The sequence below is a fragment of the Saimiri boliviensis genome, chromosome 17 (assembly GCF_048565385.1).
Source record: "Saimiri boliviensis isolate mSaiBol1 chromosome 17, mSaiBol1.pri, whole genome shotgun sequence".
NCBI lineage: Eukaryota > Metazoa > Chordata > Mammalia > Primates > Cebidae > Saimiri > Saimiri boliviensis.
The window spans coordinates 44,334,411-44,354,196 of NC_133465.1; the positions used below are offsets into that span (position 1 = coordinate 44,334,411).

Sequence of the window (19,786 nt, forward strand, 5' to 3'; positions counted from 1 at the left end):
CAGCTAACTTTTGTATTTTCAGTAGAGATGGGGTTTCACCATGTTGGTCAGAATGGTCTCCATCTCTTGACCTCGTGATCTGCCGACCTCGTGATCTGCCCACCTCGGCCTCCCAAAGTGCTATGATTACAGGTGAGCCACCATGCCCACGCCTCGCTTGTTTTTATAACAAGCGAGGTCTTGTGATTACCAGCTGCAGGGCCTTGAGCTTCCTACTCAATCCCTCTCAGCTGTTCCTCTGCTAAAATGAATGCTGGCCAGGTGCGGCGGCTCACGCCTGTAATCCCAGCACTTTGGGAGGCCGAGGGGAGTTGATCACCTGAAGTCAGGAGGAAGAGACCATCCTGGCCAATGTGGTGAAACCCCGTCTCTACTAAAAATACAAAAATTAGCTGGGTGTGGTGGTGCGTGCCTGTAATCCCATCTACTCGGGAGGCTGAGGCACGAGAATCACTTGAATCCAGAGGCGGAGGTTGCGGTGAGCCGAGATCACGCCATTGCACTCCAGCCTGGGAGACAAGAGTAAGACAGGCAAAAAAACAAAACAAAACAAAAAAACGAACAAACCACTGAATGAATACCTCCTTAATTTCCCAGGTAGGGCATGTGGAGGGGAGTATAAACGGGCAAGCTGTTCACTCTGCCTGTCTGAGCGGTGACTCTCCCGTAGCCTCTGCTTCCAGCCGCTCATCCATCCGCAGGAAGTTTCTCAGGCCGGGGGAAAACGGGCCGAGGCCCAGCAGAGACAGGCGAGGGCCCAGGGAAGGAGAACAAGACTCCTCGCCCTGCTTTTCCAGGGGGGTCTCCCTGCCTACACTCCTCACGTTTCCAAGCCTCTGGCTTTTGCCTCCCAGAACGTCTCTCCACCTGAGGTCCTGCTGTCACGCTGGGCAGCCTGGGGTCCTTGCAAAATCCAAAAGGCAGGCAGCCTCCCCTCCCCAGGCCTCTGCTTCCCTCCGTCCGCAGCTGCTCCTTGCCCTCCCCCTACCTCCACACCCTCCAGGCTTCTCCATTTTCTACTGAATTATTGGCCCCACCCACTGGCCCCCACCCCTGGCTTCAGCTTCCGTGTCCCTGACCGACCCAGACCCCAGCATCCGTCCCCAGCGGCATTCATGGCCTCATTCTTGTGGTCCCTGCCCTCCTTGGCCTGAAGTGGCCTGAAATGGGAAGAGCTTCCCACCCTGTGCCCACTTGCCTGCCAGCTGCATGCCTAGACCTGGGCAGCCGAGTCCCAGTGGGAGAAGCCCCCAGTCCAGGAAGGGCTTCCGACAGTTCCCGGGTTCCAGAGGGACTGCACGCTCTTCCCAGCTCCTCAGCTCTCTACCCCACCACACACTCCCCCACTGAAGCAAAGTCTCCCACTTCTCAGAGAACATGGAAGCTGTCTAGAAGGTTCTCCTACCTCCTCACTCCTGCAGCTGCCACCTTGTCTGTCTCCAGCCTCTTTTTTTTTGAGAGAGAGTTTCCGCTCTTGTCACTGAGGCTGGGTGGCAGTACATCGGCGTAATCTTGGCTCACTGCAACCTCCGACTCCAAGGTTCAAGTGATTTTCCTGTCTGCCTCCTGAGTAGCTGAGATTACAGGTGTGCGCCACCACACCCAGCTAATTTTGTATTTTTAGTAGAGATGGGGTTTTACCATGTTGGTCAGGCTGGTCTCGAACTCCCAACCTCAGGTGATCCGCCCACCTCGGCCTCCCAAATTGCTGAGATTATGGGCATGAGCCACTACCCCATGTAGGCTCTTTTTTTTTTTTTTTTTTTTTTTTTTTTTTTTTTTTTGGTGCTGTGACTCAGATTGGAACTTGTTTTTCTGAGATGGAGTCTCACTCCGTCGCCCAGGCTGGAGTGCAGCGTCACCATCTCAGCTCACCAAAACCTCCTCCGCCTCCCAGGTTCAAGCAATTCTCCTGCCTCAGCCTCCCAAGGGGATTACAGGCACCCACCACCATGCCCGGCTAATTTTGTATTTTTAGTAGAGCCGGGGTTTCACCATGCTGGCTGGGCTGGTCTCGGACTCTTGACCTCAGGTGATCCGCCCGCCTTGGCCTCCCAAAGTGTTGGCATTACAGGCGTGAGCCACCGCGCCCGGCCCCTCCCATCTCTGTGTGACATTCCATCCTGTTTCCAGACTTCCTCCATTCTTGATGCTCTCCTCCTTTAGCTCTTGGATGAGTTCGGATAAGTTGTATTCGTTACGCCAATATTTTATTTTATTGTGTTTTAATTTTCCATTGTATTAGTTGGGCTATTTTTTCATTAGGTGAATTCTCTGTATTAGTTGGGCTGCGTTAAACTGTTATCAGCTTAGCTAAGTCATCCTGGCGAGGCTAAACTTCTAGAACAGAGATCCAATGAAAGAGGAAGGCTTCAAGAATATCAAGTGTGTTTCCTGTGTTGCTGGTGAACACACCAGCTCAGCAGGGACCAGCTTCCTCCGTGTGCTGCTGTGCTGCTCCCTAGGGCCCTGCCGGTACTTAGGACCGAAGCTGAGTGACCACCATGCCAGCTTCCAGCCAGCGGGAAGGGCAAGGGAGTGCAGGGTGGGCAGGCCCAGGGTCTTAAAGCCCAGGCTGGAAGAGTGGGAGAGGCACACACCCCTTCCCCTTCAGAGCCCAGTGGTGGGAAAGAAATACCGGACCGCAAAGGGGCTGGGGAAAGGGACTACGCCGGCAGCACACGGGGCGCAGATTTGGGTGGACAGCAGCAGTGGTCACCAGAGCCGCAGAGCCTCCCCTTCTCTTCCCCTCCCCCACCTGCTTCTCTTCCCACTCTCCCCCCACTCTGTCCCTCCCTCTCCCAGCTCTCTCCCTCTCTCCCTCCTCTCCCCTCCCTCCCTCTTCTCTCCCACCTCTCTTCCCCAACTCCCCCCTCCCTCCGTCTCTCCCCGCTCTCTCCCACCCTCTCCTGGTCTCTTCCTCCCCTCTCCCCGATCTCTCCCTGGCCATTCCTCCCCAGCCCCCGCTTTTTTTTCTAGACAGAGTCTCCCTCTTTTGCCTACCACAGGCTGGAATGCAGTGGCAGGATCATGGCTTACTGCTGCCTCAGCCTCCTGGGCTCAAGTGATCCTCCCACCTCAGCCTCCCCAAGAGCTGGGACCACAGGCAGGAACCACCACGCCCGGCTAATTTTTTTTTCTTTTTATTTTTTAGTAGAGCCAAAATCTGACTATGTTGACCAGGCAGGCCTCTAACTCCTGGGCTCACATGATCCCTCCTCCTTGGCCTCCCAAAGTGCTGGGATTACAGGCCTGAGCTGCTGTGGCACCTGGCTCCCCTTCATGAATGTCCCCCAGGGCTCTGTTCTTGGCCCTCTTCTAACCCCACACGCATGCCCTGGCCATTCCCGTCCACTCCTGTCTGATGCCCTAAAGCCTCCCTCCCTCCAGCCCAGGCCTCTCTCAGCCGCAAACCCACACAAGCACCGGGGCCAAATCTGGGACTCAAGCCACACTCCTCCTCTGCCTCACCCCACACTCAATCTGTCACTGAGTCTACCTTGTAAAGCACCCACCACCACCAAGGCTGTCCTCTCCTTCTCCCTGCTGACCCCAAATGGATTCTCACAGCCTCCCCTGGCCTGCCACCTCTGCCCTCCCCCCAGCACCCACACCAGCCTCCCAGGAGTCATGAAATGTGAGTACTCGCCCGGTCCGGCCCTGGGCCCTCTTCTCCTCCCTTTCTAGTCTTTCTCTGGGCCACCACAACCAGCCTCCCAACTTCATCCCCACAGACACCCAGGCGACTCACACGGGTTCCTCTCTGGCCCTCACCTCTTCTCTGCGCACCAGACCCAAATAGCCACTTGACAGTTTCACCTGGACACCCCAAAGGCACCGTGGACTCCACATGTCCAAGTTTGAGCCCCGGATGTCCTTCCCATTTCCTGTCTCTATCACTGTCAACCCCGGTTTTTAAAATATTCTTTTTTGGCCGGGCGCGGTGGCTCAAGCCTGTAATCCCAGCACTTTGGGAGGCCGAGACGGGCAGAACACGAGGTCGAGAGATCGAGACCATCCTGGTCATCATGGTGAAACCCCGTCTCTACTAAAAATACAAAAAATTAGCTGGGCATGGTGGCGCGTGCCTGTAATCCCAGCTACTCAGGAGGCTGAGGCAGGAGAATTGCCTGAACCCAGGAGGCGGAGGTTGCGGTGAGCCGAGATCGCGCCATTGCACTCCAGCCTGGGTAACAAGAGCGAAACTCCATCTCAAAAAAAATATATATATATATCTATATATATATATATATATAGATATATATATTCTTTTTTGCCGGGTGCGGTGGCTCACACCTGTAATCCCAGCACTTTGGGAGGCCGAGACGGGCGGATCACGAGGTCAAGAGATCAAGACCATCCTGACTAACATAGTGAAACACCGTCTCTGCTAAAATACAAAAATTAGCTGGCATGGTGGCACGTGCCTGTAGTCCCAGCTACTCAGGAGGCTGAGGCAGGAGAATTGCTTGAACCCGGGAGGTGGAGGTTGCAGTGAGCCGAGATCACGCCATGGCACTCCAGCCTGGAGCCTGGCAACAAAGCAAGACTCTGTCTCAATAAATAAATAAATAAATAAATAAATGCCTTTTTTTTTTTTTTGAGACAGAATCTCGCCCTGTTGTCCAGGCTGGTATGCAATGGCGCAATCTCGGCTCACTGCAACCTCTGCCTCCCAGGTTCAAGCAATTCTCTTGCCTCAGCCTCCCAAGTAGCTGGAATTAGCACATGCCACCACGCCCAGCTAAAACCCCGGTACTTAAAGCCAGATCCCTAAGTCACTCTTGTCATCTCTCTCACTCATCCCCTAGATTTCATCCTCACCACATTTGGTCAGCTGTACCTGTGGCCCCCATGCCAGCTCCCATCCTTCTGGTCCAGACCACCATCACCTCTTGCCTGGACTCTGACAGTGGCCTCCTGGTCGGTCTCCTCACATCTGCGTTTGTCCACAGGTGGACAGGAGATCCACACTGATGCCGGGGTGATCCTCTCCAAACACAAACCTGATTGTCACAGCTCTGCTTCCCAGTGCTCTCAGAACAAGCCAACATCCTACATGACCTCGAGGCCCATCAAGATCTTGGCCAGGCACAGTGGCTTAGCCTCTAATCCCAGCACTTTGAGAGGCCACAGTGGGTGGATCACATAAGGTCAGGAGTTCGAGACCAGCCTTGCCAACATGGTGAAACCTTGTCTCTACTAAAAATGTTAAAAAACTATTGGGGGCATGGTGGTGCACACCTGTAATCTCAGCTACTAGGGAGGCTGAGGCAGGAGGATTGCTAGAGCCCAGGAGGTGGAGGTTGCAGTGAGCCAAGACCACCCCCCTGCACTCCAGCCTGGGCAACAGAGCGAGACTCTGTCTAAAAAAAAAAAAAGATCTGGCCTGCCCTGATGTCTCCCTCACCAGCTCTCAGCCCTGGCTGCACTGGCATCTCTCAACTCGTTGATCCTCAGGGCCCTTACCCACGCTGCCCCTTCTGCCTGAGCACTCCTCCTCCCTTGCCCTTGTCCTTGACTCCTAGTCATTTTTCACAAGCATCACCTCCCTGGAGAATCCCCTTCTGCTCTTCCTGACTAGGGCAAACCCTTCTGGCGTGGCCCTTGGCCCCTCTCCCTCCTTTTCTCCACAGTACTTGCCACATCTCAGGATTATCCATTACAACCTGCCCCTCCCTGCCCCCCACTGAAAGCCTGAGAAGGCCAGGACCTGCCTTTTTCTTGCCATTGTCTCCCAGTGCCTGGCATGATGCCCAGCACATAATAGATGCTCAATTTACATATACGTATGTGTGTGTGTGTGTGTATACATAAATATACATATACTTTTTTTTTTTTTGGAGACAGAGTATTGCTCTGTCACCCAGGATGGAGTGCAACGGTGCAATCTCGGCTCACTGCAACCTCTGCCTCCTGGGTTCAGGCCATTCCCGTGTGTCAGCCTCCCAAGTAGCTAGGATTACAGGCACCCAATACCACACCCAGCTAATTTTTGTATTTTTAGTAGAGATAGGGTTTCGCCATGTTGGCCAGACTGGTTTTGAACTCCTGACCTCAAGGCTCGGGCTCCCAAAGTGCTGAGATTATAGGTATGAGCCACTGCACCCAGCCATATATATATATATATATATATATATATATATATATATATATATATATTTATATATATATATATATTTTTTTTTTTTAACAGAGACAGGGTTTCACCACCTTGGCCAGGATGGTCTCGATCTCTTGACCTCATGATCCACCCGCCTCGGCCTCCCAAAGTGCTGGGATTACAGGCATGCGCCAGCATGCCTGATCTATATATTTTGAGACAGAATCTCACTGTCACCCATGCTACAGTGCAGTGGTGTGATTATAGTTCCCTGCGGCCTTAAACTCATGGACTCAAACCATTCTCCCACCTTAGCCTCCCAGATATGTAGGACTACAGGTGCATGCCACCACACCCTGCTAACTTTATTTTTTTTGCAGAGATGAGGTTCTTACTATGTTGACCAGGCTGGTCTCAAACTCCTGGCCTCAAGTAATCCTCCCACCTCGACTTTCCAAAGGGCTGAGATTACAGGCAGGAGCCACTGTGCCTGGCCTCTCAACTAATATTTACTGAACAAAGAATAAGTAAAGGAAAGTGTATGGCTGCCACAGTCTGATTGGGTCACTCTTCAGGGGCTTCCTCTTGTCTTCAGAATCAACTCCTTACCCTAACATATAAGACCTTTTGTGTTGGCCGGGCGCGGTGGCTCAAGCCTGTAATCCCAGCACTTTGGGAGGCCGAGGCGGGTGGATCACGAGGTCAAGAGATGGAGACCATCTTGGTCAACAAGGTGAAACCCCGTCTCTACTAAAAATACAAAAAATTAGCTGGGCATGGTGGCGTGTGCCTGTAATCCCAGCTACTCAGGAGGCTGAGGCAGGAGAATTGCTTGAACCCAGGAGGCGGAGGTTGCGGTGAGCCGAGATCGCGCCATTGCACTCCAGCCTGGGTAACAAGAGCGGAACTCCGTCTCAAAAAAAAAAAAAAAAAAAAAAAAAAAGAGATGGAGACCATCCTGGTCAACAAGGTGAAACCCCGTCTCTACTAAAAATACAAAAAATACAAAAAAAAAAAAAAAATTAGCTGGGCATGGTGGTGCGTGCCTGTAATCCCAGCTACTCAGGAGGCTGAGGCAGGAGAATTGCCTGAACCCAGGAGGCGGAGGTTGCGGTGAGCATAGATGGCGCCATTGCACTCCAGCCTGGGTAACAAGAGCGAAACTCCGTCTCAAAAAAAAAAAGACCTTTTTTGATCTGACCTCAGTCTACTTCGTCTCTTGTCACATGCACCCTGTGCTCCAGCCACTCAAAGCTCAACACCTTTGTACGTGCTCCGCCCTCAGTGTCTCTGGACCTTCACGTCAGGGATTCCTATATCCTTCAAGACTCAACTCAGAGAGCTCCTTCTCCTTCACATGCTCCACCGTTCCCTCAACCTCGCCAGTCTCCTCCTGTATGCCTGTCTTGTGCTGCTTGCTTACCTATCTCTCTCCCCTGCTAAGTGGTGAGCCTTGGGAGAGCAATATGAGGTTTTAGTCATTTCTCATCTCCAGCCCTTGGCCCATTGCTGGAGACAGTTAACACTTGAGAAGTAGCTCCTTTCTCTTCTCCTTTGAAACTGTGACATACAGGCCGGGCACAGCAGCTCACACCTGTAATCCCAACACTTTGAGAGGCCAAGGGGGGCAGATCACTGGAGGTCAGGAGTTTCAGACCAGCCTGACCAACATGGTGACTATGTCTCTACTAAAAATACAAAAATTAGCCAGGAGTGGTAGCTCACACCTGTAATCCTAGCTACTCGGGAGGCTGAGGCAGGAGAATTGCTTGAACCCAGGAGATGGAGGTTGCAATGAGCTGAGATCACACCACTACACTCCAGCCTGGGCAACAGAGCGAGACTCTGTCACAAACAAACAAACAAAGCCGAGCGCTGGTGGCTCACGCCTGTAATCCCAGCACTTTGGGATCCCAAGGCAGGTGGATCATGAGGTCAGGAGTTCAAGACCAGCCTGGCCAACACGGTGAAAACCCATCTCTAAATAAATGAATAAATAAATAAATAAAACAAAAACTATAACACACAGCTTTATACATAAAACATCCATCAACAAGAGAAAATACACATTGCAGAATATTCATACAATCAAATATAATATGGCGATAAAATAAGTCCCACTTCATGCAACAGCATGAATGAATCCCATATGCATAATGTTGAATGAAAGAAGCCAGACCCAAAAACGTACCTTCCATTCTTATGAGAGTCAAAAACAAGCCAAACGGGTCTTCGGTGATCAAGGCCAGCAGGCTGGTCATCTCTGGGTTAGGGGATCACCTGGGAGCAGGCCCATCACAGCCTCCCGAAGGCTGGGAATATCACTTATCTAGGTCTGGGTGGGGGCGCAACTGCACAGGTAATGTACTTGTGTAACTATCGTGAAGCTGGAATTTTGGTATATTTTAGAGTAGGTAACTTCACCTCTATTTGTTTAAGTGCCGTGATTTTGTAAGGAATCATCGTGGAGCCGGGTCCAGGCTCACGCCTCTCAGCACTTTGGGAGCCCAAGGCAGGAGGATTCCTTGAGACCAAAAGTTCAAGATCAGCCTGAGCAACTTGAGACCCCCATATCTACAAAAAATAAACAGATCTCACGCCTGTAATCCCAGCACTTTGGAAGGCCAAGGCAGGCGGGATCACTTGAGGTCAGGGGTTCTAGACCAGTCTGACCAACATGGCAAAACTCCACCTCTACTGAAAAAAAAAAAAAAGAAAAAAAAATTAGCTGGGCATGGTGGTGTGTGCCTATAGTCTCAGCTTCTCGGGAAGCTGAGGCAGAAGAATTGCCTGAACCTGGGAGGCAGAGGTTGCAGTAAGCCAAGGTCATGCCACCACACTCCACCTTGAACGACAGAGCGAGATTCCATCTCAAAAGAAATTGGCCGGGCATGGTGTCTCACACCTGTAATCTCAGCACTTTGTTTTTTTTTTTATTTTTATTTTTATTTTTATTTTTTTGAGACGGAGTTTCGCTCTTGTTACCCAGGCTGGAGTGCAATGGCGCGATCTCGGCTCACCGCAACCTCCGCCTCCTGGGCTCAGGCAATTCTCCTGCCTCAGCCTCCCGAGTAGCTGGGATTACAGGCACGTGCCACCATGCCCAGCTAATTTTTTGTATTTTTAGTAGAGACGGGGTTTCACCATGTTGACCAGGATGGTCTCGATCTCTTGACCTCGTGATCCACCTGCCTCGGCCTCCCAAAGTGCTGGGATTACAAGCTTGAGCCACCGCGCCCGGCCAATCTCAGCACTTTGAAAGAACACGTTGGGTGGATCACGAAGTTATGAGTTTGAGACCAGCCTGGCCAACATGGTGAAACTCCATCTCCACTAAAAAATACAAAAATTAGCAGGGCATGGTGGCGGGCGTCTGTAATCCCAGCTACTCAGGAGATTGAGGCAAAAGAATGGCTTGAACCCGGGATGCGGAGGCTGCAGTGAGCCAAGTTCATGCCACTTCTCTCCAGCCTAGGCAAGACTCCATCTCAAAAAAAAAAAAAAAAAATTTTTAACACAAAAGAAATAAACAGAATTAGCTGGGCATGGTGGCACATGCCTGTGGTTGCAGCTACTTGGGAGGCTGAGGTGGGAGGATCCCCTGAGCCTGCGAGATCAAGGCTGTAGTGAGCTGAGATTGTACCAGTGTACTCAGCCTGGGTGACAGAGCAAGAGCCTATCTCAAAAAAAAAAAAAAAAAAAAAAAAATCATTATGGATGGCAGGTCTGTGTCTGAGAGGCACTGTTACAGAGTCCCCTGATTTTAGGTGATGGCTGAGGCCCAGAGAGTATAAAACACTCAACACTCAGCTCGAGTCACTCAGCACATCTGTGGAGAATCCACACTCTAAGGAGGGGACTGCATGTCCTGCTTTCCTCATGCCACTCTAGGGATCCTGGGGGCAGACTCTGCGTCTTTGTGTCTCTGGAACAGAATTCTGGGACCTCTGCGTATTTGTGGGGGCTACTCCCACCCCATCACCGGTCGCTGCTGGGTGGTGCAACATGGCAGCAGTGTGATCGTTTAGAGCACCAACTCAAAGGGCACAATGCTGTAGCCGTTTGGGCTTAACCTCTGTGAACCTCAGTTTTCTCATCTGCAAGATGGAGCTAATAATACTACCATGGCCAGGCGTGGTGGCCCACACCTGTAATCCCAGTACATTAAGAGGCCAAGATGGGCAGATCACTTGAGGTCAGGAGTTTGAGAGCAGCCTGGTCAACATAGCGAAACCCTGTCTCTAGTAAAAAATACAAAACTTGGCCAGGCATGGTGGTACGCGCCTGTAGTCCCAGCTACTCAAAAGGTTAAGGCACAAGAATCACTTGAACCCAGAAGGCAGAGGTTGCAGTTTGCCGAGTTCGCACCACTGCACTCCAGCCTGGGCAACAGAGTGAGACTCCGTCTCAAAAATAAATAAATTAATTAATAATAATAATAGTACCTACCTCATATTGTGTCCTGAAGATTACAGGAGCACCTAAGCCTAGAGAACAAGGCCTGGTTCCAAGGAAATGCCACTACAGTGCTCGCTATGATAACCACTCAGGAGGAAACCTAGTCAGACAGACCAGAGCTAAACTTTGCTCCTCTGCTGGCTGTGTGACCTCAGGCAAGTTAATTAAATTCTGAGTCCCATTTCCTCATCTGCTAAACAAATACTAATCTATTGTTATGAAAGCAAAATAATGCCTGCAAAACACCTGACCCCTGCTTCAGTTCCTTATGTGCAGGGACCACCTCTTGCACATCAATCCCCCTCGCGACAGGAAGTCACTCCCTGGCTTAGGAGAATTTCCCACCCCTCCCCCCGCCCCAAGCCACCCTTCTCTAGCCGGCCGTCCTCCTTCTGGTGCTAGCAGACAGCAGCATCTAGTGGACAAGCTCTGGAACTGCATTCTGGCCAAGGGTCTCTGGTCGAGCTGTTGTGCAGTCCTTTAAATGAGGCTTTTAAAAAATGCTTTGGTGCCGGGCGCGGTGGCTCAAGCCTGTAATCCCAGCACTTTGGGAGGCTGAGGCAGGTGAGTCACGAGATCAAGAGATCGAGACCATCCTGGTCAACATGGTGAAACCCCGTCTCTACTAAAAATACAAAAAATTAGCTGGGCATGGTGGCGCGTGCCTGTAATCCCAGCTACTCAGGAGGCTGAGGCAGGGGAATTGCAAGGCGGAGGTTGCGGTGAGCTGAGATCGCGCCATTGCACTCCAGCCTGGGTAACAAGAGCGAAACTCCATCTCAAAAAAAAAAAAAAAAAAATGCTTTGGACAAGGGTGGAGGGGTCAGAAGGAACGGAGGTGGGGTAGAATGCATTGGACAAATATTCATTAGGGGCCTGCTGTGTCCAAGGCAGTGATCCAGGACCTTAAAAAGTGAAGCAAGAGCCGGGCACGGTGGCTCACGCCTGTAATCCTAGCACTTTGGGAGGCTGAGGTGGGTGGATTACCTGAGGTTGGGAGTTCAAAACCAGCCTGGCCATCATGGTAAAACCCCATCTTTTAAAAAAAAAAAAAAAAAAAAAGGCCGGGCGCGGTGGCTCAAGCCTGTAATCCCAGCACTTTGGGAGGCCGAGGCGGGTGGATCACGAGGTCAAGAGATCGAGACCATCCTGGTCAACATAGTGAAACCCTGTCTCTACTAAAAATACAAAAAATTAGCTGGGCATGGTGGCGCGTGCCTGTAATCCCAGCTACTCAGGAGGCCGAGACAGGAGAATTGCCTGAGCCCAGGAGGCGGAGGTTGCGGTGAGCTGAGATCGCGCCATTGCACTCCAGCCTGGGTAACAAGAGCGAAACTCCGCCTCAAAAAAAAAAAAAAAAAAAAAAAAAAAGAAGCAAGAGATATAAGATGACTAGACAGATAGACAGACACAAGAAAAATCACAAATAATCATCACTTTGTCATCAATACCCTAACTTTTATCTTAGAGAAAATATGAATACAGTGTAGGGGGACTTGGCACACCGGACAGTGTCTTTTCAGGAAGTTTTTTTGTTTTTGTTTTTGAGACAGGGTCTCGTTTTGTCACCCAGGCTGGAGTGCAATGGAGGGATCACGGCTCACTGCAATGGAGGGATCACGGCTCACTGCAGCTTTGATCTCCTTGGCCCAAGCAATTGTCCCACTTCAGCCTCCAGAGTAGTTGGGACCACAGGCGCACACCACCACCACACCCAGCTTTTTTTTTTTTTTAATAGTGTTAGGGTCTCCCTATGTTGCTCAGGCTGGTCTCAAACTCCTGTACTCAAGTGATTCTCCCTGCCTTGGCCTCCCAAAGTGCTGGGATTACAGACACAAGCCACCTTGCCAGGCTTCTCAGGCAGTTTTTACAATTTCAGGAGTGATTTCGAAGTGGTTGTTACTTGTCAATGACTCTCAGTTAAGGCCAAGGCAATAAATGAAAGCTTCAGCCAGGAAGGTTCTGCCTCTAGCCCCTGATCCAGGTTCTCCATAGAGACATGGGAGCAGGAGTGTCTGGCTCCAAAGCCACACTTGTCCTCCACACTCCACGGTCCCTTCCTACCAGACACAGAAGATTGAAAGGTTCTAGAGGTGACATGGAGCACATCTAACTGGGGGAATCAAAAAAGACTTCATGGGAGAGAGGAGACTTTGCACTGGAGAATGAAGGTAAAGAAAGCAGGGAGGGGCGTGCCGGGGTGCTGGGGAAGGAAGTGCATTCCAGCCTGGTAGACCAAGAGCACCTTCACTAGCATAAAGCAAAGTAATGGGAACCAAGTTGGATGGGATGCAGGGGATTAAGGAGAAATCACAGAGGGCTCCAAATGACAGGCCAAGGAGGCTGCATTTATACAATCGGGGGACCCACGGAGTAAGAAGGTAAACTGATCTGAGCGGATCGGGGAAGACCAGACGTCGGCAACTGGTAATAGTTAGGTGGCTACTGCAGTAAAGTAGTCCAGCCTAGAGGTAGTGGGCACTGTAGCATGACGGAGGTTACAGACACAGGAGACACCCGGGAGAGGAGAAGCAGGAGGAGACTTGGAAATAGCTGTGGGTTAAATGGGAGGACCCAGCTGAGAATTCGAGGTGCTGAGTCCAGAGGACATAATGAGAGAAAGGCAGAGCTGTAACCAGAATGTGGACTCGACCAGGGAGACTGCCGTGGGCCCGGAGCTGTGGGCAGGGTCCAGGAGCTTGGTCTTTGACAGGGGCAGTATGAGCTGCCGTTGTCCCTGTGGAGATGCGGGACCAAGGCTCAGGAGGGGTGTTGGAGGGAGAGGAGGCAGGGACAGTCATGTGGGAGTCACTTACCCATACAGGGGCAAGCCGATGACCTGGCGGAGGAAAAGGAATCCTGTGGGGAGATGGGGCGGAGGGCAGGCACCACCAGACTTCATCGGGGCTCCGTCTTGTTAAAGCTTCCGGAGGGCAAAAGGAGGAGGAGACGGAAGAAGACAGAGGCGGGACCTTTGGAGAGAGAGACCCTTGTGAGTGTCCAGCAGTTTCACATGCCGTGCAGAAGTCCAGGAGTGGTGGCGGGGAGGCAATTGTTGAAACCGAGGTTGGGGGCTGTCCTGGCCGACCTTGACAAAAGCCAGTTTCCGGGGCAGAAGCCAGGCTACAAAGGTCTAAGAGGCCAGAGGTAGAGGGGCTGGAGGTGGCTGAGGCTCCCAGGAGGAGGAAGGAGTCGGTAAACAGGACTGGACTAGGGGGGAGGCGAGCGAGGGCTTACTCTCAGGGTCCTGCCAGACCCTGAAGAGGAGGGCAGAGACCCAGAGGCACAGGGAAAGGAGACCCTCTGAGACCCTTTGAGACAGAAGAAAACAGCTGACCCTGTAAAAGCTTAGAAACCTAGACAGAACTAAGACTGCCCCCGCCACATCCCTGACAAACCACGGTGGTGGCTGCCAGCCCTAGAGGACAAGAAACCGGCGGAGGGGAAGGGTAGAATCAGGAGCTGAGAACGCCAGGAGGGAGAGCAGGTTTCCTCAGACTCTCTCGGGCTCCAGAGTATTGGTGGGGGAGAGGGAGTCCCAGATCCCTGGGAGCTCAGAGCCTGGGGAGAGCCAGGGCTCACCTTCCCCCTTCCCCAGGCCGCTTCTATTCACTTGGGAGGGCGCTATTCCCTACTCCAACCCAAGCACCCAGAGCCCGTTGACTTCCCCCAGAAAGTCTAGGCAAGTTTCTTTCTTTCCTGGGACTTAGTGTCTGGGGTGCCCTGAATGGTAGAACCCAAAAAGGTGCGTCCAGGTCCTAATCCCCAGCCCCCACTCCCCCAGAACCTGTGAATATGATTTCACCTGCAAAAAGGGTCATTGTAAATGTAATTTAAGATGTCAAGACGAGAGCATCCTGGATTGTCTGTCCAGTGGGCCCTAAAGTCAATGACAAGTGTCCTCGTGATAGACAGGAGAGGGGAGGGCCACATGATGGGAGAATGGGAGCTCTGCAGCCACAAGCCAAGGAACACCTGGGGCCACAGAAGCTGGAAGAGGATGGGAAGGGGCAATGCCTTAGTTTTGGACTTCTGGCCCCAGCAAATGGAACATAATAAATACCTGTGGTTTTTTGTTTGTTTGTTTTTGAAACGGAGTCTTGCTCTGTTGCCAGACTGGCGTGCAGTGTCGCGATCTCGGCTCACTGCAACGCCCCCATCCCACGTTCAAGCAATTCCTGCCTCAGCCTCCCGAGTAGCTGGGACTACAGGCGCCCGCCACCACGCCCGGCTAATTTTGTATCTTTACTAGAGACGCGGTTTCACCAAGTTGGCCAGGATGGTCTGGATCTCCTGACCTCATGATCCGCCTGCCTCAGCCTCTCAAAGTGCTGGAATTACATGCGTGAGCCACTGCACCCAGATGCTTAAATATCTGTTTTTTAAGCCACCAAGTTCGTTGTAATTTGTTATGGCAGCCCTGGAAAACTAACGCAATTCCCTATTCTGTAAATTAACGACAATTAAATCTGATTCGGCCAAGAGGTGTGTTTTTCAACTCACCACCCCTCCCCCTTCCAGGTTGAGTTTTAACTCTTTCACTTGCCTGGCAGGGGTGGGGGAATGAGGATGGGGGCAGGTGGTGCAGGGAGGAAAGCAGCTAAATTCACAGCATCTCCTCCTGCCCCAAAGAGGAGGAAAGTCCAAAAGAGTATTTCATGCCCACCAGCCCTTCCTCCTTCACCCAGAGCTCACGCCATCATCCCCTACCCAGCTCCAGGCAAGCTGGTGGGGCCGACGCTGACCCCGAGCGCGTTACTAACTTTGAAAGCCAGGGAATCTGCCTTTCCGGACTTCTCCTAACAGCACCCCCTCTTCACGGCGATTCCCTCCCCACCCCTTGCGTCTGCCTTCTTTCTCCCGATCTCCATTCTTGGGGGGCAAAATAAGATGGAGACCCCCGAAGTACAGGGTGGAAGGCACTCCTCCACCCCTCCTTCCTCCTCCTCCCACAACACAGCTGGAGGGGGAGGGGAGGTCAGCAGGGTTCACAAAGGCCAGATGTTAAGGAAAAAGAGAGTAGTGCCCACCCCACGCCCACCCACCCCACCCCCACCCTCACCCCGGGGGAAAGAAAAATGAAAGGAGACAGTTTTTAAGACAAACAAAACTTTTATGGTCCAAAACAGTTTTCGTCCAGAATCTGCTCTATGCAAACAATAACAACTTTTTACAAAGCATTTTCACAGAAAAGGAGACAAGTCCTTCCCCAGCTTGGGAATTGTTCCTCTCTCACCTCGCCTTCGGGGGAAGAAGGGATGCTGTTCACTGGTGCGGGGCGGAAGGGGCACTGGGTCTCTCAGTGGTTCGAGAGATCCAAAAGCCCCAGCTTTCCTTCACACCTCAACCTGCCATCTTCCTAAGATCTAACCTCCCCTGACCTCACCTGGGTGGAGAAGAAAGCGCTTCTAACCCAGACTCAAGATCCTCCTAGCTGGACGGCATGATTCAGGCCTAACTCACCCCTCCCCTGGAAAACAGACCCTCTGACCCCAAACCTAATCTCCTGGCCCTGCCCGCTTCGGATCCATCAGACCTGACAACTCCCGAAAGGCCTGAGGCTGGGGTGTCCCGGGGGAAGCTGAAGGCACCTCAGCCCAGGTCCTATCTAGACTCAAACTTTGCCCCTTCAAACCCCAGGGGGCTCGTGCAGTTAGACCAAGAGACCTCTCATTTACCACCTCTGCAGAGCACAGCTTGTTTTGTTTCCACTCTTTAAGGGGGCCGAGTTTAGGTATCCAAAGAAAGGAGTCGGGCCTGCCCTCCACCTCCACCCCCTCTCATCCATAAATCGGTGGAGGCCCTCGAAAGGCGACTTGTTTGGTCTGATTTTGATTTCTTCCACCTTCTATTACTTTCCCTGGGACCGTGTCTAGCCCCTTCCCCAGGCGAAGTGAAGCACTTTCCAGGAAAGGAGGTCCCTCGGCCCTACCCACCCTAAGGGGAGTAAGTTGAGGGAGGGGGCTGACTAATCAAGGTTGTGGGGAATCTCTCACAGGCCAGACCTTATACTTGGTAACCAAATAAGGAAAAAAAAGGCAACTCCAAAACTGGACCAAAGGGAAACGGCGGCGGCGGAGACTGAAGATCTCATCAATTAGGGGCCACCTGCACTTGAGGGGCCCTCGAAAGGCGACAGGAAGGAGGTGATCTTCCTCTTACCCAAGCTCCCTCACCCATTAAAGGCTCCAGCGGTGCTTGGAGCTTTAGAGAAGGCCTGAGGGGAGCAAAGGGTTAAAGGCCTGGACAGTGGGGGTGGGGGATGCCCCCAGGGAGCTGCCAATCACCTCCCCACCCCCACCACAGCCCCCGCACCCGAGGCTCGCCCGCAGACACTGTAACAACCGGTTTGTCCATCACCGAGGTCTCTCTCCTCTCCCTTTTTGTTGGGGGGGGGGGTTGTCTTTGAGCGCTGGCCTCCTTTGCTCCCACTGGGGTACAGGCCCTGCCCCCAACGGTCCGAGATGGAAGGGGGCAGGGATTAGAATCTGTGTCCTAGCCTTTTTTGCTTAAGCCTTCTCCTGACTCCAGCCCTGGGTTCCTCGGCAAAGGAGGAGGGGGAGGGGCTGTCACCCCCACCACTTAGGTGCTTGAATGAAGATCACTGTCATTTGAAGTCCCTCTGCCCACAGCTCCTAAAATGTAAAGGAAGGGGACAAATGTGAGAAACGGGGCTCCCTCCTCAAGCCGGCGGTTTGGCTACGGTCCCAACTTTTCCCCTTTGGTAAAAGTTCCTCGGTCAGCTTTCATCCATGTTGATCCCCCAGAATTTGAGGCCAGGGGGCTCAGGGACAGCGGGACCCCCCATCCGCCACCTCCACAGCGGGTGGGCGGGCGGGGGCTTAGAGTCTCCCTGGAGGCGAAGCGAGGATGCCGGCTTTAGGTCTCCGTCTTCCCCCACCACCAGGGCCGGGGGGCAGGGGAAGCAGTCGAGGAGGCTGAAGGTGCTCGTGGTGGGGAGCGTCGGTGCAGGGCGGCGGGGCTGCGCGGTGCGCGGAGGGGGCGCCGGCCGCCGGCGTTTCTTGGCGGCTCCCCGGGCCGCCCCTTTCGAAGGCGGCCGCTCTGGCCCCCGGCGCAAACTCGGAGTGTCCAAGGCGAAGCCCTTTGCGTAACACCAAAGTTTCGACCGGCGGATCAGACGATCGAAATGTTCCTGGCGGAGATGTGCGGGTGCGGCCGGAGCCGTGCTGGCCGTCGAGGGGCTGGCGGCCGGAGGCTCGGGGGAAGCCGGCGGGGGGTTTCCATCGACTTCTACAGGCTGGCAGGGTAGGAACGGCCCCGGCGCCGCCCCGGGGCCCGTCAGCTCGGTGGAGAGGCCCGCAGGTGGCGACGGAGGCCGGGAACTGGGCTCCCGAGGCGGGCTGGCGGCTGGGCCACGCTGAGGCTGGAGACCCGGGGCCGGACGAGGCGGGGCCGAGGCGAAGCCGGTCGGAGATTCCCGAGGGCGCGGGGGCGCCAGGCAGCGGCCCGGAGGTGCACAGGAGCGAACGCCGAAGTGCGGGAAACCGCCTCCGCCCTCTTCCTCCTCTTCGCGGCGGGGACACGCTGCGACGTCCGCATCCTCGCCGGCCGCAGTGTTAAGATCGCCGGGCCGCCTGGTCGGGGCCCCGAGGTGCTTCAGGCCATCTGCGGCCCAGCCGCCGGGGCGCAGGGGGGCGTGAGGGCCCCGCAGCACGGCGGGCCGCGCCGCCACTTCCCCAGGCCCCGGGCCCAGAGAGGACGCTCGGGGCTTGGCAAGGGCGCAGAAGGCGAGGGCACGCAGGCACAGCGGAGAGAATTCCTGGGTTCCCCGACGCGGCTTCCGGGGCGTGGGGGAGCAGGGCGACCCTCGCGGGGACGCCGGCACTGCCAGGCGGGACGCGGGGCACAGGGTCTCCATGGAGCAGTCTGAGAGGTGCCCACTGAGGGGGTCCGGGTCCCAGCGGCGGGACGCCCTGGCTGCCCGAAGAGCCCACGGGCGAGGGGAACATCGCCCCCCGTCGACGGGGAGGTCTCTGCTCACGGGCGCCCCCGGCCCGCCACCCGGGACCGCAGAGCTCGGGCTCCCTCTTCGCTCTCGTCACGCGGCCCTCCCGGCGGCCGGACTCCTGGGTCCCTGCGAGTCCCGGCGCGGTCGGTCGCCCTTCTGCCGCCGCGTCCCCTTCGCAGCCCAGGGGGGAGCCCCTCTCCAGTCGCCCAAAGCGCAAAGGCAGGGGAAACAAAGCGGCCGGCGGCCGCGGGAGGCGGGAAGGACCCCGGGCCCGGCACCCGGTGCCCGGGCCCAGGCGGCGGGGAGGGCGCCTTCCGCCCGCTCGGCTTCTTTCTTCCCCGCTGGCTCCCGGAGACCGCGTTATAGAGAACTGCCCCCTCGCTGCCCCAATACCAGCGCCGGGGCCGCGAGCCCAACGCTGATTGGGCCGCACCGCCCGTGACGTTAGCCCCGACCCCACCCCTCCGGCGGCGCCGCCCCCGTCCCCATTCCGCACACAGACACACACACGTGGACCCGGCGCGGCGGCGGCTGGGAGGGAGCGCGGGAGGGAGCGTGCGCGGGTGGGATCGCGAGGGGCCAGATGCGCCGCCGCACGTGGCCCGGTGGCGTCCTGGTATTTCTTCGTCGCAAAGCAACTCGCTTTTTCCCGAGCCGTCACGGTTTCGCATCTGTAAAATGGGACGGTTCATTTGTGCCCTCTTGGGGTAAAAGGGCTATGTGAATCAACGTAGATGAATCTCCAAAATAATGCTGAGGGCAAAGATGAAATGAAGCGATGGCTGTTTAGAAGCTTTGCGCAGCAGGGACTCTAGCTAGCCGAGAATGTTACTTACCTCTCTGTCCCGGGGCCTCTAAAACAGTGCGTGGCACACAGTACTAGGCTCAAAAAAATGCTATAATGTATAAGTACTTACGAATTCAGTACTTGCAAGATGAACAAAGAAAAAAATAAATTTGGGAGCGGGGTAGTGTTGTTACACCCACGGTAGCCGATAAATAGGCTGTCTCAGTACCTGTTTCCATTTCTCTGATGCAGTATCTAAATACTCCGCCTCAACTAGATTCTGAGAGGCTGGCTCTGCAGCCCCTGACCCCCAATCCCAGGATGCTGTCCTCTGAGGCTTGATCTGTCTGCCAAATAGATTGAAAAAGCCAGAGGAGGGCGCACACAGACCCTGACTCTCATCTCCCCCAAGGAAAATAAAGAAAAAGTGAATTCCCGTTACAAATTCTGATAATGCAGCACACACCCT

The 19,786-nt window shown here is 54.1% G+C and overlaps 1 protein-coding gene across 1 annotated transcript; it reads right to left on the reverse strand.

The window, feature by feature from the left end:
* Positions 1-15,653: 15,653 nt before the first annotated feature.
* On the reverse strand, positions 15,654-18,954 carry EPOP (elongin BC and polycomb repressive complex 2 associated protein). The gene has a single exon (XM_039476418.2). It carries the CDS (start codon positions 18,438-18,440, stop codon positions 17,301-17,303), a length of 1,140 nt encoding a protein of 379 aa, XP_039332352.1. The 5' UTR covers positions 18,441-18,954; the 3' UTR covers positions 15,654-17,300.
* Positions 18,955-19,786: the final 832 nt, after the last annotated feature.